Source organism: Equus quagga, chromosome 2 (assembly GCF_021613505.1).
Source record: "Equus quagga isolate Etosha38 chromosome 2, UCLA_HA_Equagga_1.0, whole genome shotgun sequence".
Classification (NCBI taxonomy): domain Eukaryota; kingdom Metazoa; phylum Chordata; class Mammalia; order Perissodactyla; family Equidae; genus Equus; species Equus quagga.
This window is the reverse complement of record NC_060268.1, coordinates 29,046,549-29,070,523: the sequence shown is the minus strand read 5'-3', so window position 1 is coordinate 29,070,523 and position 23,975 is coordinate 29,046,549. Positions and strand designations below refer to the sequence as shown.

General features: G+C 37.0%; 1 protein-coding gene across 1 annotated transcript; it reads left to right on the top strand.

The window, feature by feature from the left end:
• Positions 1 to 13,405: 13,405 nt before the first annotated feature.
• On the top strand, positions 13,406 to 14,356 carry LOC124235958 (olfactory receptor 11G2-like). Its single transcript, XM_046654531.1, has one exon. The coding sequence runs from the start codon at positions 13,430 to 13,432 to the stop codon at positions 14,354 to 14,356; it is 927 nt and encodes a 308-aa protein (XP_046510487.1). The 5' UTR covers positions 13,406 to 13,429.
• The last annotated feature ends 9,619 nt before the right edge of the window (positions 14,357 to 23,975 follow it).

Below are 23,975 nucleotides of genomic sequence, written 5' to 3'. Positions count from 1 at the left end.
TCTTTAATGTGAAAAAAGATCATATAGATATGCATATATTTATGTTCATTATTACATTCTATGCTTCTTGAAGGAGAAAGAAGAAACTAGTAACAGTTATTGCTTTTGAAAAGGAGAATTGGGTGTCTGGGGACAGGGAGAGGAGACATTTTCACTCTATATGCCTTTGTATTTTTAAAATTTTGTGCTATATGTATGTATTGCATTGAAACAACATTTAATGCTAACATTAATAAATAAATTTTAATAACTATTTCACTATGAAGTTAGAACCTGAGAAACATTTCTTCATAATTCTTTGATTCTTTTGGAAACTAGGAAGAGGACTGATTGTTGATGGAAAATGAAAAAGAAGAATTCTGACAACCTCTTGATGTCATCTCACTAAAATTATTTGTATCTGTTAGAACAAAATAAGAAGTGTCTTCCTCTTCTGAGGAACTAAGAGAATAAATATACCGTGAAAAATTGAAAGTATTTTTATATAATCGTTAATTGCTGTATCATCTTCCTCCATGGTCACTTAATTATTAAAACAATTAAACACATTCAATATGCTAGGCACTGAGCTAGAAGGTAAACCATATACAGAAGTGAATAAGACACATTTCCCTCTTGTGGGGCTCATAAACAAGTGTTAAATGGAGCAAGGTGTGTTATAACCAAGGGAATTGCAAGTTTCTATGGGAGCAAGTGAAAGAACAGCAAAGATAAAAGCCAGGAGTATTAAGAGATGAGAAAGCATGGTAAGTTCTGAACAGTGCATGTAACCATTTACAGATCACCGTCTATTTACAAGTATACCACAACACACAGAAAAGAAGCGTTTCTAGAACAGGTGTCCATGGGGCATTTATTACCCATCATAATTTATAATTGGCCACACGTTGATATATTAATGAGCTTCCTTGATCAAAATAAATATGGCTCCAAGAGGTAATATAATTCACAATTCAACAAACAATAATAGATATAGCTAGAGAGCTGTAAAAAGAAATAGAAAGCAGTAAAGAAATATGTAATTTGGGAAAACAAGATTTCAACAAGATACATATATGAACTCCCATGTTTATCACAGCATTATTTACAATAGCCAAGATGTGGAAACAACCAAAATGGCCATCAACAAATGAATGGAGAAAAAAGATGTGTACATATACACAATGGAATATTATTCAGCCATGAGAAAGGAAGATACCCTCCCATTTGTGACAACATGGATGGACCTTGGGCATATTATTCTAAGTGAGATAAGTTAGACAGAAAAAGACAAGTATGGTAGGACATCACTTATGTGTGGAATCCAAAAAAGTTAAACCTGTAAAAAACAGAGAGTAAAATGGTGGTTACCAAGGGACAGGGGGCAGGGGATAAGATTAATGATATTTAAGCATACAAGCTTGTAATGAGTAGTAAATAAGCTATACAGATCTAATACACAGTATAATGAATATAGACAATAATATTGTACTACAATTATGTTACGTGATAAATATCACTACAATATCAATTATATTACAATATATAAATGTATCAAAGTAACGCTTTGTACAACTCAAACTTACACAATGCTACATGTCAGATTCCTTCAATTTAAAAAATAAATATGTCATTTGGGTTTTAAAATATAAAAATAAATCTTCAATAAACAAAAACGTAGATAAAGGGAACAAAGTAGTGGTTACCAGAGGGGAAGGAGGTGGAGGGAGGGTGAAAGGGGTAAAGGGACATATATGTATGGTGATGAATAAAAACTAGACTATTGGTGGTAAATATGATGCTCTCTATACATAAACTGATATATAATAATGTATACCTGAAATTTACACAGTCATAAGCCAATATGACCTCAATAAAATAATTTTTTAAAAAATCAATCTTTAAAGGATATCAAAGTACAAATATCATACTGATTTTAAAATACTACCCTCAGAACTTATGTTTTGAGCCAGAAACACATTAGCTGGAATATACTTTGTATTTGACCTGCTTTTATGAAATCAGATTTAGCTTTCTTTTTAACTCCAAGGAATACACCGACATTTATTTCTATTCAAGAAATTTTATTTAATGCAATTTATTTAATGCAATTGTTTTCTTCCACAATAAAAAAAAACCTTGATCTTTTCTCAATATAAAAAATAAAAATAATAAATTCTCACTGTAATAATTCTCAAACAATAGAGAAAAGTATAAAACTATTTAAAAAGTTATCTAAAATCCCACCACTCTGAGGTAACCAGCATTAATATTTTAGTGAACAATCTTTCGTGTATTCTTTTATACACATACACACACACTCACATATGTCAATTTTACATGAATGGGATAATGTACATGCTGGTTTGACAGTAGACTCCTTTATCTTTTCCTCACTACTCGGCACCACCACCACTTCACCCTCAATCTACTCTTCACTCCATCACACCCCATCCCTACTAGATAAACAATATTAACAACGTAGTACATATGTTCATACTATTCTCCATACTCCTAACTATATAAAAGTATTTATAACCATATATCAGGGTTTTTTCATTCTTTATTTCACAAAAATCAAATCATATAACATAGACTTCTCTATATAGTGCTATTTCATTTCGCCTTATAACATGCAACTCTACCCAAAGTAAGATTAGATATATCAAATATTTTCATTTTTCATAGTAGGGCAGAGATGTATAATTAATAAAACCAGGGTTCTTCAATAGGGTCCTTCAATAGGAAGAACTATTCATGAACTTTGGCTAACATTCATTCCATAAAAGACATGACTGAGAACAGGTTTCATGTCCTTATTGAGCAGGCTGTCACTGAGGAAGTTTAAGACCAGAGTCTTCAAAGAAGATATCATTATAACGATGTGATTCATTGCCTTCATTTCTACTAAATGGCCAGATGTGGGATTCATATACATTACCATTGGGGTTTCACAGAACAAAGACACTACCACAAAGTGAGACCCACATTTAGAGATGGCATTCTGATGACCAGCTGCTGAAAGCCTGAAGCATAGCTCTTAGCACCAAGGTATACGGTCCAAGGACATGGAAAATAGTGAGAATGATGATGAATACGAAGTACATGATCTATGATGTGGCAAAGGTATAGAACCATAGTACACATAGTACATGTTCTGTGATGTGGCGTAGCTATAGGACAGGCCAATCAGTGGGCCCATGTGTAGTAGATGCTGTAATGTGCTGTCTGGATCTTGCCTTCAAGACTGATACATTCATTCCCTCAGCTGCCAGAGGTCTGGCATACTGGTGACTGACTCACAACCAAATCCCTAGCCAGAAATTACCTTAAGCCAAAGACACCAGCCTTTTCCTTGATCACCTCCCCTACCCAGGGTCAGCCCACTTTCAGAGATTGGTCAATGCTGGTGTACAAAATCCTGACACTCTTGCCTCAATCAGTCACAACTCTGAACAGTCATCCTAGCTCCACAGTTCCACATGGCATCAGCTGAGACTTTTGTTTCAACTTTATCACAGTTCAACTTCTCCTTCTGCTGCAGCCTACTTTCCTCACTCTTGTACAGCTATTGTTCCCAAAAGAACTCTACAACAAAACTTCTACATGAAATCTTGGCATCTGTTTCCAGGGAACACAACCTACAACACTATATACTTATAAAGAAAATAGGGATTGAGTGTTTGAGGAAATCAGTGAGCCAAGAGAGACCTGTCAGCCTACCACAGATCTTGTCATGAGGATGGGGTAGTGCATTGGGTGGCAGATGGCCAGGTGTTGACCATTTCCTATGACAGAGTAGAATAACCATGTGGTTGTGCTAAGAGACAAGTAGAGCAGAGTGAAGCGACCAGAATATGAAAAGATCATGGTTTTAGAAAGAAAATTGTCCAGCATGTTGAAGACTGTACAAGAACATAAAAACTCATGATACCTACACCAGCTAGCTCACAATGTATGTAAGTTTAACTTCCACTTTAGCCATTCAAGAATTGTGCAACCTCAGGCACACTGTTGGTAACTTCATTTTATAGATGAGGTAACTAAAGCCTAGACTGATTAAACAAGTTGCCTAAGGTTAAACAGTTAGTGTTGGAAGCAGGATGAACTAAAGAATTGTAACTCCAGAAACCATGCTATTAACTGTTATGTTATGCTGTCTCCTAATGTTAGGTTATCATATGTGAGCTTCTGAGCTAAGCATTTTGTATGCACTCTCTCTTTCAGTCCTCATTACAACGTTATATGAGCTGTTACTGTTTTACTTGTTTTACAGAATAGAAAGCTAAGAGAGAACACCTGGAGAGAACAGGTGAAAACTTGCCTGTAGTACAGTCTAATACTAACTAGGAAAGCAGGGACTCAACCTGGCCTCTCTGAGTCCAAGGCTCATCTTCTTCATCATTATTAACTTGCCATAGCAGAGTTATAAAAATTACTGAAAAATAGGGAAAATTCTCTATGCACCACTAAAGCTGAAATAATATTCAGCTTTAGGAAGTGTTTTTGGGAAATAGCTGATAGAAGTTAGTGAATAAGCACAGTACAATATTGTAAATACAATACCATACCTCTGTGCAGAAACACTAAAATCTAGTCTTTAGAAAAATTACAAAAGGGAAGCATACCAAAATATTTTGAATGGCAATGTTTGGGTAGTAATATGGAGGGGTTTTTTCTGTTTTTTCTTTTGTTCCCAATTTTATGCTTTATTTTCAAACATTTCTATATCAAATAATAGTATGTTAATAATTTTGAGTGGCTGGCCCCATGACCAAGTGGTTAAGTTCGTGCACTCCGCTTCAGCAGCCCAGGGTTTCAATGGTTCAGATCCTGGACGTGGACATGACACTGCTCGTCAGGCCATGCTGAGGTGGCGTCCCACATGCCACAACTAGAAGGAGCCCCAACTAAAATATACAACTACGCACTGGGGAGATTTGGGGAGAAAAAGCAGAAAAAAAAAGAAGATTGGCAAGAGTTGTTATCTCAGGTGCCAATCTGAAAACAAAATAATTTTGATTCTATAACAAATTATCTTTTTTAAATAATACTAATGATCAATCTCACTCAGAGTTTCTCAGTTTAAAAGAACTGGAATACCTTAAGGATATTCACCAACCATATAACACCTCACCAACCATGCTGTCCCTTACCTTTTCTAACAAAGCTGATACTTGTAACTTCAAGAAAGTATTATCTTAAATTTCTCAGAATTAAATTAGGAGAGAGCCACTGTCCCTTGAGTGAATGGGGACAGGAGCAGGAAGGTTGAAAGGTGTGCACTTGGTAGTGGACAGAAGAAGAGACCAGGCCAATTGGCCCGTCTGGTTTTATTTCAGCCAGTTTCATTGGTGCTGTACAGAACAGGGGAAGTTTCTTGACTCTAACACCAGCTGATAAGATACAAATGTGACGACGTCATGCTAGCAATGCTTCAAACTGAAGACTGTTATCAATCACGTTGTACAGTTTCTTTTGTCTCATATTTCTGAGTTAACGTGCTTCCAAAAAGTTGGCAGAACACTTATATTGCATTACCAATTAAATTATCTTACAAGTGTGAATGAACTCCTAGAATGAAGTAAGTGGGTCTGAAAAATGTAATACAAATCACAATACAGAACCCAGTCTATTTATTTAAATACAGACATATACATACATATAAAAATGTATATGTATACATGTGCATACATATATTTGAGAAAATACAAAAAATAATTCTAAAGAAATGTCACAAAGTGGAACTATATTACTGAAGAAGTTTTCACATTTCACTTCAGTGATAAATCCACGTGAAATATGCTTTGGGTCAAGAATGGATATTTATATTTAGACTATAACTCTTTTCCTATCCCAAAGAAAATATGCTTTAGAGCTCAAAAATTCTTACTCACTAAATAATTTTATAAAGTATCTTATCCATGTCATTGGTTTCATATTCATTCTTCTAGAAAATTCATGCTAATTTTCCCATGATAAATGATGACAACCGTGAGGACAATCTTTTCAGTTCTTTGCATTTCTCTACTTTTCTAATTCTCATAGTCATTCACAACCCAGAAGAGTGGTAGATACATAGTGAATGTTGATTAACCAGCTATTGATGGATTTCTGGAAGTTGTATGCTCAGTCAGCCATAAACCACAAAAGATCTGAAGCAGAGAGCAGAATTTCCTCTACCTACTTACATGTTGCTAGAGCCAAAATAATTCCCTAAAGCTTTTTCTCCTTCCTTTTATCTTATTTAGGACCCAGTTAAACTATGAGGAGAGTTGAATTTTATGTGCAAATGTTTGAAAAGACTATGTGCTTCCAAATATGAACTTGAGAACCTCCCCAAAAACCAGACACATACTTGATAGATACAAGTGATCTGATGATTTATTGTATTTTTTATTTTAAAATAATTCCAGTTTTACAGAAAAGTTGTAAGAGAAGTAAAATATAGAAATTTATATGCCCTTTATCCAGATTCCAAATTGTTAAAATTTTACCACAATTGCTTTATTATTCTTTCTCTTTTTATCTCTCTCTCTCTCCTTCCGTCAGTCTGTCTTTCTCTACATATAACCTTTTGAAGGTAAGTTGCAGACATCTTGCCCTTTTACATCTCAATGTTTCAGTGTAGATTTTCTAGAAACAAGGAATGGTTTCCCACAGAACCACAGTATAATTTACATTGCTATACTATGATTATCTAATTTACAGACCTTATTTTGGAATGTCCCCAATTATCCTACTTATACTTTTTATAGCGGGAGTTAGGAAAAGAGTTTCTTTTCCCAGCCCAGGATCCAATCAAGCTTACAAATTGACCATTTTTAAAATAAAGTGAGCCTTCATGTGTTAGTAAATTGGTGAAAAGTTCAAGGTCCTAAAGGAGATTTCTAAAAGCAAAATCATTCTTTCAATAGAATTCTATGGAAGGAATTTTTTCTTCAGAGTTAAACTGTCATGTCTTAAAATTACATTAACTACTTTGTAGAACAAATAAATTAAGAAACATTGAATGTTAAATTATACATGCTTATCAGATTCTACACAAGATTTTTAAAAATTTTTTTCTACAGGAAAAAACTTAAAAATGATTTCCAATATTCATCTGAGCTCAGTATAAGCACTAAATTGAGCTGCTGGGCTTGTATAAACTCATAATTCACAAAAAGAGAAACAGAGAATTTAGTTACAGCCTGATCTTTGCCTGCTATTACTAACAGTATATTATGATGGACAAATATCTTGAATTTCATCCTTAAAAGTAGTTGACTGGAAATGTGAAGGAAAAGGAAGAATATAGAATACCATGTAAATAAAAAATAATCAACTCTTCTGAGATTGATGTTTTTGTTTTGTAGCCTTTTTTGTGGAAAGTTTCCCATATGAAGTATGTACTTTTTAAGTAATCACTGCTGGAAATGTAAATTCAAACCAAGACTGATTAAATAGGTAATAGTTTTTTTTTTCATCTAAACATTATAAACGGTGATAAGGTGCTTTAGTCAGCACGTGATATCCTATTCAACACATAATACATCTGCTCATAATATCAATGAATTCTGAGATCTAATCACAGGTACCAGGAGGGGTAGGAAAGGCAAATAAAAAGGAAGAAAAATAATCATAGCAACACATGGATAATCTTGCATGCAATTAACTTCTAAACCTCCTACACCTGAATGTGTGAATTCAGCTCTTTGTTGTATCACTCCACAGAGGTGGGGTGTCCTACTTTCAGAGTCAGAGCATTCTTTCATGACTTTCAGAGGGCAAAATGACTCACTGAAAACTACATGGCTAGAGTTTTGTGTGTGCATAGGTAACTACAGTTGGATCATAGGGAGAAAAGCACAGGAAACTCAGAGAGGCAAGACTTGACAGATAGGGCAGGGGTGTGTTGCAGGGGCCTTTCTGACCAGGATACAAACTTTGAGTTTTATGCTGTGGGCAAGAGAAACATCAAAGTGCTTAAACAAGATGTGAGATGATTAAGACGAGAACTCCTTCAAAAAGTGTGAGAGGACAAGTGAGGAGTTGTGCTAAAAGCCCTGCTCTTTTGTTGGGGATGAAGGAAACTTGAAGTGCAATCCCCAGTTGAAGCTGCACGTTGCCACTGCAGAATGAGCCTGCTCTGTGGCCCCTGGGCCAAGAGTATCATGGGGCCCAGTAAGTGCCCCTCCCATGAGGGGCAGGGTTCTTCAGGGGCACTGTCGTGACACAGAAGCTCTAACTGAAAAGAGAGGGAAAGATCACTGAGGAGGCCAGGGCGGGTTGTGGGAAGAGAGCAGCTCCACAGCCCCCTTGGCTGTCCATTACTTCCCCCAAGGGTCTTCTCTTTCTGGTAGAGAGAGGGGTATATGTCCCCAGAACCCACAATTGACAGCAAATTATCAAAGACCAAAAAATAAACTCTTGCAATACAGATACCTTATCTTGTGCCTTGTTTGACAGAACTTTCCTTGAGCAGACGATAGATTTTCAGAACAGATTTGGTGAGTGATGGATGAGTCTATTGATTGCGTCTCTGGCCACCTCTAAGAGATTTAGATCCAGTGGAAGATATTACTTCCTTCACCACTGGGGAAAATTATGGCAGAAATGAAGGCACAAGGGACTCCGGAGAAGACAGGCAGTGAGCAAGGGAATAAGTGGCACAGCCTTGTCTCCTGGTACTTTTCTCCTTCCAGAGACAGTAAATGAATCCCCCAAAGAGCAAAAGACACGCTCTGCTTATAATCCCTGGATCCTACAGCACATACATTCACTGATCTTCATCCAAATCTATTTTTACACCTTCTCTCCCAGCCACTTACAACAAAGACAACTACTTCCACTCTCAGAAAATCTTACGAGAAGCTGACTGAGAAGCTTCAGTTGGGATTTCCCTTCCTGCTTCAAGAAAGAAGGTAATGTAGTCCTTAGAGGAGAAAAACTATTCAAATATAGCTGGAGAATCTACATCTCTGAAAACAAAATCTCCTGCTAACTCCGCTACAGTTTTAATCAAAATGTCTAAAATTTATTATATGTCAGATATTGACACAGGGCTTCCTTGTCAATTCATTATCTCATTCATCAGTCTTTATAACAACGATTCACAGAAGGCATTGTCATCTCCATATGAAATTTGAGGAAACTAAGAGACAAGAAATAAATGCCTTGCAGAATTTCCCACAACAATGCAATGTAAATTCTGGAATTCAAATGCTGGGATCCCATATGCAAATCCAGTACTACCCTAGTATAGCACCATTGCCTGCCACTTAGCAGCAATTGATAAGTCTACTTACGTTCAAGGGCTTTCAATAAAGTTTATACAAGGAGATAGAGAGCTCTATAGCACTAATTGGTTGCCAGGAATTTTACAAATATTCTTTATTTAATCCTCAAAACAACCTCTGTGGTCAGTACTCTTTGTCTCTCCACCTCACAGAAAGAAAACGAAAGCATACAGAGGTTAATAACCTGTCCAGCATCCACAGCTAGAAAGTGGGGGAGGCATGATTCAAACCCGGATGGTCAAGCTCTGGAAGCTGTCCTCCTCCACGGAACAGCTTGTCCAGGCCAGGGAGGTGGAGCACTTTGTTCACAGGGGAATTGTCTGGACTGCTGCTGAGAGAGTTAACTAGTGAGCACACCAAGACTTCTACTCCACTGGGGTTTCTGTTGAAGGGTCAGCTTTAGGGAAAAAGAAAGTATCAGTTAAAAATATCCAAATTATTAAATTAGCATCCAAAAGTTGGAAGTTCGGATATGTGTGTAGCTTCCAGACTTCTGGAGACTAATTTCACAAGTTTGAGAGTAAAGCTTGTTTGCTTTGTTTGGTCAATCCTCTGTCCAAGCAGCCTGAGTGCAGAGACACAGCCTTGAGGCCCCGTGCTCATATTCTCATCACTTTGGCCACAGCACCCACTGCAGCCAATGCTGGGGGACCAAGCCAACTTAGACTAACAGGTTAACACAGCAGCTGCTTTCTACGCTTAGGAGCTAACTGACAAACGATGAGAAACAACAGAGCTTAGTGGAAATATCTCTACCTTTATCCACACTTAATTTTATTAAGTTTAGCATAAAATATTTTTACACATTTCCTATTTTCCAGGACAGTTTTGTCAGGCTTGTACTTGGCAAACTATCCTGAAAGGGGACTGTCCTGAATTCTGTACCTTCACGTCTAATTAACACAATATCCAGCATAGGTTTTCTTTCCCAGATGATATATCACTTCTAAATTTGCAAGTCTAGCTGACCTGTGTAGTCTGGGCATTCCTAGAATAGCAATAAACATATCAGAAATGAATGGGATTAAGAATTATGTAGTACAACTCCCATCTAAGGAACTAAAATTTAAAGATGTTTAAAAAAAATATGTTTGATCCATAAAGCAAGTTAATTTAAAAAGAAATTAATAGAATTTAGGCCCTTGTCTGTCCACTCTGCTGCCCATCTGTTGGCAGTTGAAGGGATAATCAGTTCGAATCAAATAGCATCTGTTACCAAGAACATTCGATCTCTCAAAACCACCTTTCAAATGAATTCCCTGAATCTATATCTGTACTCTAGTAACTTCAAGTAATAGAGAGAAGCTCTTAAATTACACATTCCTGCAAATCTTACTCACATCATTTTTTAGGTTAACATGGTATAAAAATAATTTTCATTAAATAATGTTGTTTAAGCTTGGAACACATTTCTCTCAAAATGTCTTCTATTTATAGACATTTTTAAAAGGACCTTTAATTATGTTCATTACAATTCATCCATTTTCCAAAGTTTCTATGATAAACATATTTTAAAATTAGAAAAATATATTTAGGGAAAAAGAGAGCAGTTACACAAAAATTTATTAAATGCCTACTATGTGCCACAACTATAATAAAGCCCTGAATTCAGCAGACAGGCTCCCTGCGCTCATTCAACTGGCAAAGGCAAACAAATAAGTAAAGAAATAAAACAATTTTAGATTTTGATAAGTACTAGGGAGAAAACAAATAAAATTTTATGAACAAAAGAATAGCAGGGGAATTTACCGGGGATATTCAGAAGAAAAGAATAACTAGTCTGGACACTGAAGAATGGGCTCTAGATGAGACTTCCAAGCAAAGAGAACACCTAGAGCAAAGAACCTGGTTAGAGAAGGACTTGCTTATTCTAGGATAGAAAGAAGGCCTGTAAGGGAAGGAGGAGAAAGAAGGAAAGGTAGACCAGGAAGGGGGAAGGAGAAGGGAAGAAATTCATGAAGTAGGTGGAGGCCAGATCCTTCAGAAGCCCACGCGCCAAAATGGAGCTTGGATTTTATTCTAGATAGGGAAGTTACTGAAGGGTTTTACACACACAAAAAATTGATCTTATTTACATTCTGAAAATGTCAGTATGGCTGCTGTGTAGAGAAGCAAAGGCAGGAAGCAGAGAGGTCGTTCAGGAAGCCTTTGTAGTCATCCAGAGAAATAATACTGATAGCTGGAACAAGGGGAGTGCAGGGGAAAGAGAGAGAAGCAGATGAATCAAGTTCTCTTTCAGAAATACAGCAAATAGGAATTGCTGCTGTGTTTTGCATGAAAGCTAAGAGAAAGGGAGATGTGACATAAAAACATAAGGGAAAAAAGAAAGTCCTCAAATATTTACTCAACTATCCACATATCCAGGAACAAGATGGTCAAATAGATGACTGCACATAAATTGAGATTTGAGGAAAACTAGCAAAATAATCCAAATCAAAAATACACAACTACTCTTTGCAACAACATAGATGGACCTGGGGGGTATTATGTTAAGCGAAATAAGCAAGACTGAGAAAGACAAACACTATATGATTTCACTCATCTGTGGAATATAAACAAACACATGGACAGAGAAAACAGTTCAGTGGTTACCAGGGGAAGGGGGATGGGGTGGGCACAGGGGATGAAGGGGAGCACTTATGTGGTGACGGACAAGAAATAACGTACAACTGAAACTTGACAATGATGCAAGCTATTATGAACAAATAAAAAAAATGCATTCAGTTAAAAAAATATATACAGCCACCATTAAGCAACAGATTCCTTGAATTGATAAAAGCCAGGTGTCATTTCTCAAAGTTAATAGTACAAACTCACAATCTTCATAAAATGTTTGTTTTGTTTTGTTTTAACTTCTGAGATCAAAATAACCTGTGTTCGTCAGTTATACCAAATCTTGCCTTCTTCCATATATGAGTAAGCAGTGTGCCAAATGACCCCAACATTAGTTTTAAAACATTCTACAAATAGATAAGGCAAATTGGGGGGGGGGGGGGGGGGTAAACTTCTTCAACAAAGGCAAAGTCCTGAATATTTTAATCCCAAATGAATATAGCAGAGAGTCATTTCACGAATATGAGATATTTTCATAATATCTGCTTTCAGCTCTTTCATGAGAAATAAATATATTATCACTTGAAGCTTAATCTGAGCCCCTAGACAGATGAATTTAAAAGCTGAGCAAAAACATATGGAAGACAGAGCTCCTAACGCAATTACCTTCACCTCACCATCCCACCCTAGCTGAGGGTGGCAAAGTTCTGTGGTGATAGACATCAAGGCAGAGACAGTTAGAATCACAGGAACTCTTATTGGACACATCAGTGCCCCTTGACATGGAATCAAGTAATGTCATAAACAAACTTGACCTAGAGAAAGGGTTCTAGCACACCACTGCCTCCTTATCCTAGAGAATAGACCTATCTCAAGATGGTCAGATTACTGATGTTAATGTTGTCTTTCAGGATACCTATCCAGATGGCCTTATGTGCTATGTTCCAGGTAGTTTTCCCCAGAAAACTTTGATGCATTTATTCTTGAGTTGATAGATAGTGGCATTAGAGAGAATAAATCAACAGGCTAGCTTGAAATACAGTCTACTACTAAGTAATTTCTAAGTGACATCAAAAGTCCTGCCTTTTTCCTGCTCCAGAAAGACATGATCCAACAAGGTACCTGCCTACAAGCAGAGGCATTAGGAGAGTACTCACGAGTATTTAGAAAATGCACTTAACCATTCATTTAAAAGAAATTACAGAAACCTTTCTAAATGCAAGGATCTTGTGTGTCCCCAGTCACTTCTATGACACTGCTGTTTGACATAGCAATAACCTCGGCCTACTCTTAAAAAAGTATTTGCCAGGAAAAGAGCTAACCCAGTATATTTAAAGAGGGGATAAAAGGAGAATTATACATTGTAATGTCAGTCTGCGTTGCATTCTCCTACCTGGGGTAAGCTCCATGATATAGGGATTTTCATCTATTTTGGTCACCACTGTATGCGCAATATCTAGAAAAAATACCTAGCAAATAGTAAACACTCTATAAATATTGAATTAATAAGAAGAAAACAAACAAATATCAGTTTCCTGTATGGACAAAGAAAATGAAATCCCTCTGATTTCCAGGGGTATTTAGTAATTTTGGGTCCTTTCACAGCTCACAGACCCATGAAAATCCCCAACAACTCCAACACCATCACTGGCTTCATCCTCCTGGGCTTCCCTTGCCCCAGGGAGGGGCAGATCCTCCTCTTTCTGCTCTTCTCTGTTGTCTACCTCCTGACCCTCATGGGCAATGGTTCCATCATCTGTGCTGTGCACTGGGATCAGAGACTCCACACCCCCATGTACATCCTGCTTGCCAACTTCTCCTTCCTGGAGATCTGCTACGTCACCTCCACTGTCCCCAACATGTTGGCCAACTTCCTCTCTGACACCAAGGTCATCTCCTTCTCGGGGTGCTTTCTCCAGTTCTACTTTTTCTTCTCCTTGGGTTCTACAGAATGCTTTTTCTTGACTATTATGGCATTTGATCGATATCTCGCCATCTGTCAGCCTCTCCGTTACCCTACTTATATGACTGGACGTCTCTGCACCAATCTTGTGGTCAGCTGCTGGGCACTTGGTTTCCTCTGGTACCTGATTCCCATTGTCATTATCTCTCAGATGTCCTTCTGTGGATCGAGGATTATCGACCACTTCCTGTGTGACCCAGATCCTCTTCTAGCACTGGCTTGCGAAAAAGCTCCTGGGGTAGAGCTTGTCTTCTCCACTTTAAGTGCTGTGCCCATCGTCATTCTCTTTGTCCTCATCATGGGATCCTATGTTCTGGTCCTAAAAGCTGTACTGAAAGTCCCTTCAGCAGCTGGGAGAAGAAAGGCTTTCTCCACCTGTGGGTCTCATCTGGCTGTGATTTCACTGTTCTATGGCTCAGTACTGGTCATGTATGGGAGCTCAGTAACTGAGCAAGAAGCTGGAACACAGAAGATTGTGACTCTGTTTTACTCTGTCATGACGCCACTCCTTAACCCTATGATATATAGTCTTAGGAACAAAGATATAAAAAAGGCCCTGAAGAAATTTCTGAGAATATAAAAAGTGTTCATCAAAAAGGCTTTTGGGCTCTTAGAGCCCAAAATTATATTTAACTTATTTACAAACATTTACAAAAATTGTATTTTACTCATTTTCAAGTTAAAAAAAAATGTTGTTTAAGATAATTGTTCATCCTAGTATTGACTAAAACTTCAATCACCTGTGAGCATGATTTTTGTTTATTTCTTCTCTTGGTCCTTCATCATTTGTCCTGTTTCCTACCATGCCTCAATTTTTTTCATTAAATGATAAACATTATATTTAAAAAATTGTAAAGAAAATTAGTTTAGTAACTCAAGAAAAATTAAGTTTTCTTCTTGCAATAGATAGAGGCAGATCACTTTGATCTCACATAAGGACTATTTTTAGCTGTTGTAAAAATAGTCTACACCAATTTTGCTCTTATTTCTGGAATGTAACCCTTACTCCAGGCACATTGCCTTTCTGAGATCTCAACTGCAAGCCTGGACTGTTTCAGGACCCCTCCCCCTTAATGGGCCTGACTTCCTATTTCTGTGCTCCTTCAACCCAGTGAATCCTGAAACCTCTGCTCAGCTCTTCAGACTCCCAGTTTCTGGTTTCTTCTAGATTTCTTGAAATCTTATCCTGCATATAAATGGTTTAGAAATCCCAAAATGACTTGAATAGATATTGCATTATATTTTGAGCCTCACTTCTCTGTGGTCCTCCTCTCTTCAGGATTTGTTTCTTAAACCCCAGCTGCTTTGGCAGCCACAAACACCAAATCTTTTATTTCCTCAATTCAGTGAAATGACTGCTTTCTGCTAAGACTTTATTCTGCCCACCCCCATTCCTTCCCTCATGCCTCCATATGCCCATACTTCCCTGACCAAGTGAATTGTCAAGTTTCCTCAGGGAAAAACACTCAAGGTAAATGTGGACCTCATCTCCTTGATCCTCCCTGCCTGGAAGTGTAGCTCCTGAAGTCTTGTCTATGTTGACTGCTCTCTAGTGCTTTCAAATGGGTTTTTTATGTACTTTGTCCAAATGCTATAGTTACTTTTGGTGGATGGGTTAGTTTCATGCAAGCTTACCATAACCAGAATTCTTTTCTGTTATATCTAAGTTCATACATTCTCACTTCTTCCCTCACATTCAGAAGATGATCTTGTAGCATAACCATGCAAAAACCCACAAATCAGAGACAAGTGGATATAGGGACTGTTATAAACACAAGTCTGGGATGTAGACCTGCTTTTCTTTTCATTGCAAGCAGCTCCATATATTCAAGGATTCTACCCTTGAAAGCAGGGTAGGGTGGAGGGGGCTCACAGTAAAATAAGAGGTAAAACCAGGACCACAGAGATCAGATTTAGGCCATATTTTTAAAAACTATTTAATTAGGATTAGTATTAGTAACAGGCTAGTTCTTGAATTTCCTGCTTGCCCTGAACGAAAGGTCTTCCTATTATTGAAGTGTCTTTACCATTTCAACTACTGGATTCTGCAGAGAAGAAAATGAGGATTGAGAATCAGAAGTGATTTGCTGAAGATATTAACTTTAATGGTAAAAAACAAAAATTTCCTATCTACCAGCCTTTTCACTAGCCCAAGTTACTTTTTTTTCCTGACTAATCCTATACTTCTGTCTTTAGGATTTCTCAATTAATTGCCAGTTAAACAATGTTCGTTTCCTTAACATACATAAAGTTCTGTAGACAGTAAGACAACAGAGCAACATCCCAAAAGGAAAATGAGCAAAAAGATATAAACAAATAACATACAGAAGAGACTTTTAAACATGTGGGAAGAGCACCAATTCATCCATGAAAAGAAGAAGGCAGAGTAAGCCTATAATTGGTGAGAACAAGGAGACAACGGGCCCAAAATGGAATCACTTGTGTTAGGCCTTGTGGCAGCAAACCAAGACTTCCTACCTAACATGATTCCAGTTACAGCCTCCCTCAGAAATGTGGCTTTTAATGAGCCAACTTGAAATTTCCCAGTCAGCACTAGGAAATTTAGTGACAGACCTCTTCCATTCCCCTTAGTAGGGCCACCTTGCTTAAAACAATGCATTCTTTGCTAATAATTTCCTTTTTTCTGCTCCCTCTGTCTTTAAAAACTTTCCTTTTTTGTAGCTAGATGCAATTCCTTTCTCTTTGCTAGATGGGATGCTGGCCAATTCATGAATCACTCAATAAAGAATATTCAAGAATATTCAATGTAGTATTGTTGTAACAGCCAAATGTTGAGGAAAATATCAGTTTCCACTAAATTGGTTAAATGAGCTACAGTTGTCTAGTTAACTGAGCTATGGTTGTCATACAATGGAATACTGTGTCTTCAATTTTATAAAATATGAAGTAGCTCTATATGTAATGTAATGTACTATCTCCAAGATATATTGTAGAGTTAAAAAAGCAAGGTGAGCAGCAGAGTGTGGCTACTTTTGATATAAATGTGTACAATGTCTCCTGAAGAAGATCCAGAAACTAGTAACAAGGGATCTTCAGGTGAGGAGAATTTGACGCCTGAGGAACAAGGGAGTAAAGGAGACTTATTTTCTTCACACCCTTTTTTGAACTTTTTCAATTCTTTGCCATGCACCTGTATTATTTATATAAAAATAATAATAATACAGTTGTTTTTAAACAAAGAATAACTTGGTAGAGGAATTTTCTGATAATTAGATCTAGAAATCCTTTTTGCTCCCACAATTCTAGGGTTCCTTAGGAGCCTATTGGTTTATAGAAAAGTTGAAGGAGCACCCTAAGAACACCTTAATATGATTTTATTCAGACTTTTTGGTACTTCAGAGAAAATAGGAGAAATGCCTTTCTCCTCTTAGGACTTGTACAAATATATGTGACAAACTGTAAGTAGTTTATCACCTTTATACTTAGCCATCCTCTCCCTCACTATTCAATTATATATTTTCATTGTTGTTGTTGGGCACCTACAATACTGGACAAGAGCCAGGAAATAAATTTGATACAAAAGTACATAAGACACATTGTTTTCCCTCACAGGACTTGTAGTCTCATGGTAGAGATTGCAAAGGTTTTCTTTTTATTTAATGGTAGAAGTGCAATGATAGGGGAAAGAATATATACTGTGGAAGATCATGAGAAGGACATTTGTGTAAGTATGGATTTCGGTCATGTGAAAGAGAATTTAAGCATAGCTAATTATACAGCAATGCCTTTTTGCAAGTGCACCTCAGGTTACAGAATAGAAGTGTTTCTAGAAATTCTCTGTAAGCCACCACATAACCAACCACTCCTAGAGATTATTAATTAGTTCCCCAAAACAAAATAAGTATGACTATAAAATATAGTATAAAGTCCAAACAAATATAATTTAAAAATTTTAAGTAAACACAGGTTTTAGCAATAGAAAGCTGGATTACTTCAATTTACCATCCTGCCAAAAATAAAGGAAAGTACTGAATTAAAAGAAAACAACAAAACTTGAAAACACTGACAATCAGAAAAGACAACAGGAAATTCCTAAGTCAATGTTTTTATGAAAATCTGAGTGGCAAGTACTAAAGTCATTCATGTTCAGAGGACACTTGACCATAGTTCAAATCCTTATGCTTCATAACAATGCCTGGCTGGAGAAATAGAGAGGGGAACCCAGGGCTCACATAAATTTGGAGCCCTTAATGGTCTTCATCCTCAAGTAAATATGAACCAGAACTAAACCTGACACCACTGAGAAGGAAAACCAAAAATTAGCTATCCCTGGAAGTTTGTGACCATGGTTCAGCTGTGGCTCGGATTTACACACACCATTTTCTTGAATTCCCCCAATATATTGCCTGCGATATATTCTCCTTCTGGTCATATTTAACTTTCTAATAAAAGAGCTGTCATCCCCTTCACTTTGTCTCTCTTCATAAATGGACAAACACATACATACATACACACACACACACACACCTTACAGTCCCATGGTTCTTTTTTTTTCCTCTCATTTATTTATTTTCGGATGTACATCATAATATATTTCAAATTCTGTGTAGATTACATCATGTTCACCACCCGAAAGCTAATTATAGTCCATCCCCTCACATGTCAGCTTAATCACCCCTTTTTGCCCTCCCTCCTCCCCCCTTCCCCTATGGTAACCATCAATCCAATCTCCAATGCTATGTGTTTGTTTGTCGTTATTTTTATCTTCTACTTATGAGTGAGATCATATGGTATGTGACTTTCTCCCTCTGACTTAATTCACTCAGCATAATACCATCAAGCTCCATCCATGTTGTCACCAAGGGCCGGATTTCATCATTTCTTATGGCTGAGTAGTAGTCCATCGTGTATATATACCACATCTTCTTTATCCATTCGTCCCTTGCTGGGCACCTAGGTTGCTTCCAAGTCTTGGTTATTGTGTATAATGCTGCAGTGAACATAGGGGTGCAAGTATCTTTATGCCTTTGTGTTTTCAAGTTCTTTGGATAAATACCCAGCAGTGGGATAGCTGGATCATATGATAGATCTATCCTTAATTTTCTGAGGATACTCCACACTGCTTTCCATAGTGGCTGGACCAGTTTGCACTGACACCAGCCATGAACAAGGGTTCCCTTCGCTCCACACCCTCTCCAACATTTGTTGTTTCCTGTCTTGTTAATTATAGCCATTCTGACCGGAGTGAGGTGATATCTCATTGTAGTTTTGGTTTGCATTTCCCTGATAGCTAATGATGTTGAGCATCTTTTCATATGCCTGTTGGTCGTCCGTATATCTTCTTTGGAGAAATCTCTGTTCAGATCTTTAGCCCATTTTCTAATTGGATTGTTGGTTTTTCTGTTGTTGAGCTGTATGAGTTCTTTGTATATTTTGGATATTAACCCCTTATCTGATATATGGTTTGCAAATATCTTCTCCCAATTGTTAGGTTGTCTTTTCGTTTTGTTGATGGTTTCCTTTGCTGTGAAGAAGCTTTACAGTTTGATGTAGTCCCATTTGTTCATTTTTCCTTTTGTTTCCCTTGCCCAGTTAGACATGGGACTTGAAAATATGCTGCTCAGACTGATATCAAAGAGCATACTGCCTATGATTTCTTCTAGAAGTTTCATGGTTTCGGGTCTTACATTCAAGTCTTTAATCCATTTTGAGTTGATTTTTGTGCGTGGTGTAAGGGAATGGTCTACTTTCATTCTTTTGCATGTGGCTGTCCAGTTTTCCCAACACCATTTATTGAAGAGACTCTCCTTTCTCCATCGTATGCTCTTGGCTCCCTTGTCAAATATTAGCTGTCCATAAACTTGAGCGTTTACTTCTGGGATCTCAATTCTGTTCCATTGATCTGTATGTCTGTTTTTGTGCCAGTACCATGCTGTTTTGGTTACTATGGCTTTGTAGTATATTTTGAAATCAAGTAGTGTGATATCTCCAGCTTTGTTCTTTTTCTCAGGAATCCTTTGGCTATTCAGGGTCTTTTGTTGTTCCATATAAATTTTAGGATTCTTTGTTGTATTTCTGTGTAAAATATTGTTGGAACTTTGATAGGAATTGCATTGAATCTATAGATTGCTTTAGGAAGTATGGACATTTTAACTATGCTAGTTCTTCCAATCCAATAGCACAGAATATCTTTCCATTTCTTTGTGTCTTCTTTGATTTCTTTCAACAATGTTTTATAGTTTTCGGTGTACAGATCTTTCACCTCTTTGGTTAAGTTTATTCCTAGGTATTTTATTCTTTTTGCTGCAATTGTAAATGGGATTGTATTCTTAATTTCTCTTGCTGCTACTTCATTGTTAGTATATAGAAACACAACTGATTTTTGTACATTGATTTTGTATCCCACAACTTGACTGTATTCCTTTATTGTTTCTAAAAGTTTTTTGGTGGAATCTTTAGGGTTTTCTAGATATAAAATCATGTCGTCTGCAAAGAGTGACAGTTTTATTTCTTCTTTTCCAATGTGGATCCCTTTTATTTCTTTTTCTTGCCTGATTGCTCTGGCTAGGACTTCCAATACTATGTTAAGTAAGAGTGGTGACAGTGGGCATCCTTGTATGGTTCCTGTTCTTCGAGAGATAGCTTTCAGTTTTTCTCCATTGAGAATGATATTTGCTGTGGGTTTGTCATATATGGCCTTTATTATGTTGAGGTATTTTCCTTCTATACCCATTTTATTTAGAGTTTTTACCATAAATGGGTGCTGTATCTTGTCAGATGCTTTCTCTGCATCTATTGAGATAATCACGTGATTTTTATTCTTCATCTTGTTAATGTGGTGTATCACGTTGACAGACTTGCGGATGTTGAACCATCCCTGCATCCCTGGAATGAAACCCACTTGATCATGTTGTATGATCTTTTTAATGTATTTTTGTATTAAATTTGCTAGTATTTTGTTGAGAATTTTTGCATCAATGTTCATCAGTGATATTGGCATGTAATTTTCTTTTTTTGTGTTGTCCTTGTCTGGTTTTGGTATCAGGATAATGTTGGCTTCGTAGAATGAGTTAGGAAGCCTCCCTTCCTCTTCAAATTTTTGGAAGAGTTTGAGAAGGATAGGTATTAATCCTTCTTTGAATGTTTGGTAGAATTCATCAGGGAAGCCATCTGGTCCTGCACTTTCATTTTTTGGGGAGGTTTTTGATTGCTGTTTCAATCTCTTTACTAGTTATTGGTCTATTCAAATTTTCTACTTCTTCTTCGTCTGGTTTTGGAAGGTTGTATGTTTCTAAGAATTTATCCATTTCTGCTGGTTTATCCAATTTGTTGGCATATAGCTTTTCACAGTTTTGTCTTATTATCTTTTGTATTTCTCAGGTGTCCATTGTAATCTCTCCTCTTTCATTTCTGATTTTATTTATTTGAGCCTTCTCTCTTTTTTTCTTGGTGAGTCTAGCTAAGGGTCTATCAATTTTGTTTATCTTTTCAGAGAACCAGCTCTTGGTTTCATTAATTTTTTCTATGGATTTTTTTACTCTCTATTTCGTTTATTTCTGCTCTGATTTTTTTATTTTCTTCCTTCTGCTGATTTTGGGCTTTGTATGTTCTTCTTTTTCCAGTACCTTTAGATGAACTTTTAGATTGTCTATTTGGGATTTTTCTCATTTGTTGAGGTAGGCCTGAATTGCTATAAACTTCCCTCTTAGATCCACTTCTGCTGTATCCCACAGATTTTGGCATGTTGTGTTTTCATTTTCATTTGTGTCCAAGAATTTTGTTATTTCTTCTTTGATTTCTTCATTGACCCAATCGTTGTCCAGTAGCATTTTGTTTAATCTCCACATTTTTTTGGCTTTTCTGGTTTTCTTCCTGTAGTTGATTTCTAGTTTCATACCTTTGTGGTCAGAAAAGATGCATGGTATTATTTCGATCTTCTTAAATTTATTGAGACTTGTTTTGTGGCCTAATATGTGATCAATCCTGAAGAATGTTCCATGGGCATTTGAAAAGAATGTGTGTTCTGTGGTTTTTGGATGGAATGTTCTGTATATATCTACTAAGTCTATCTGGTCTAACGTGTCCTTTAAGGCCAGTGTTTCCTTATCAATCTTCTGTTTGGATGATCCATCCATTGGTGTAAGTGGAGTGTTCAAGTCCCCTACTATTATTGTGTTACTGTCTATTTCTCCTTTTATGTCTGTTAATAATTGCTTTATATATTTAGGTGCTCCTATGTTGGGTGCATAGATATTTACAAGTGTTATATTTTCTTGTTGGATTGTTCCCTTTATCATTATGTAGTCCCTGTCTTTGTCTCTTGTTACAGTTTTTGTTTTAAAGTCTATTTTATCTGATATAAGTATTGCTACCCCTGCTTTCTTTTCTTTGCCATTTGCATGGAATATCTTTTTCCATCCTTTCACTTTGAGTTTTTGATTGTCTTTAGGTCTGAAGCGTGTCTCTAGTATGCAGCATATACATGGGTCTTGTTTTTTTATCCAATTGGCCGCCCTATGGAATTTGATTGGAGCATTTAGTCCATTGACATTTAAAGTAGCTATTGATAAATATGTACTTATTGCCATTTTGTCACTTTTTTTCTGGGTGTTTTAGTAGTTCTCTGTTCCTTTCTTTTTCTCTTGCTCTCTTCCCTTGCGGTTTGATGGCTATCTTTAGTAATATGTTTGACTTCCTTTGTCTTACTTTTTTTCTTGCTTGTCATAGGTTTCTGATTTGTGATTACCATGAGGATTCTATTTAATGTACTATGCATGTAACAGTCTATATTGAGTTGATAGACTCTTTAGCTTGACCTCTCTCTAAAAGCTCTACTTTTTCACTCCCCTCCTCCCACATTATATGTTTTGCAAATCATATATAGTCTCTTGTTTAGTGTGTGTCTATCCATTACCCTCTTATCATTGAAATAGGTGATTTTAGTACATTTGTCTTTTAACCTTTATATTATCTTCACAGGTAGCTGATCTGCTGCCTTTGCTATATTTTTACCTTACAAGTGATTTTATTGCCTGGTTTTTGTTGCTGTTGTATTGGGGGTTTTTTTTGATAATTTATTTTTATCTCTGTTTGTGGTCATGGTCATTGTTTTCCCACTTAGATAAGTCCCTTCCACATTTCTTGAAGAACTGGTTTCTTGGTGATAAACTCCTTTAATTTTTGCTTGTCTGGGAAGCTCTTTATCTCTCCTTCCATTCTGAATGACAACCTTGGGATAGAATATTCTTTGCTGTAGGTTTTTTCCTTTTAGCACTTTAAATACATCATCCCATTCTCTTCTCACCTGTAGGGTCTCAGCTGAGAAGTCTGCTGATAACCTGATGGGCTTCCCTTTATATGTCACTTGTGGCCTTTCTCTTGCTCCTTTTAGGATTCTCTCTTTATCCTTAATTTTGGACATTTTAATTATAATATGTCTTGGTGTGGGCCTCTTTGGGCTTATCTTGTTTGGAGCTCTCTGTGCTTCTTGAACTTGGATGTCTGTTTCCTTCCTCGGGTTAGGAAAATTTTTGTCTATTATTTCTACAAATAAATTTTCTACCCCTTCGTCTCTCTCTTCTCCTTCTGCGACACCTATAATCCAAATGTTAGCATGCTTGATATTGTCCCAGAGTTCCCCTAGACTCTTATCATTCTGTCTAATTCTTTTTACTCTTTTCTGCTCTGCTTGGGTGATTTCCTCTAGTCTTTCAGCTAGCTTGCTGATCCATTCTTCTGCTTCCTCTACTCTGCCATTGAGTCCCACTAGTGAATTTCTCATTTCCAGTATTGTATTCTTCATTTCTGATTGGTTTTTAAAATATCTTCCAGTTCTTTACTGATGTGCTCATTGTGTTCATCCATTCTCCTCCCCATGTCTGTGAGCATCGTCATGATATTTTGTTTGAACTCTTTGTCAAGTAGGTCACTTGTTTCTGTTTCATTTAGTCTTTTTTCTGGGGTTTTGTCCTGTTCCCTTGCTTGTAAAGTATTCCTTTGTCTCCTCATTATGCCTCTTTCTCTGTGCTTATTTCTATGTATTAGGTGAGTTGGCTATGTCTCCTGATCTTGGAGAAGTGGCCTTATGTATGAGATGCCTTATGAGGCCCAGCAATGTGCTTCCCTCTCATCACCAGTCCATAAGAACCAGGAGTGACGCCTTTGTGGCCTACTTGTGTCCTTCTGCTGTGGCAGTGTTGCTCCCACTGCAGGTACCCAGGGAGTCTAATCTCTCCTTC

Coding starts and splice junctions, on each gene's coding strand:
- LOC124235958 (XM_046654531.1), top strand. CDS start 13,430: ATGAAAATCCCCAACAACTCCAACACCATCACTGGCTTCATCCTCCTG.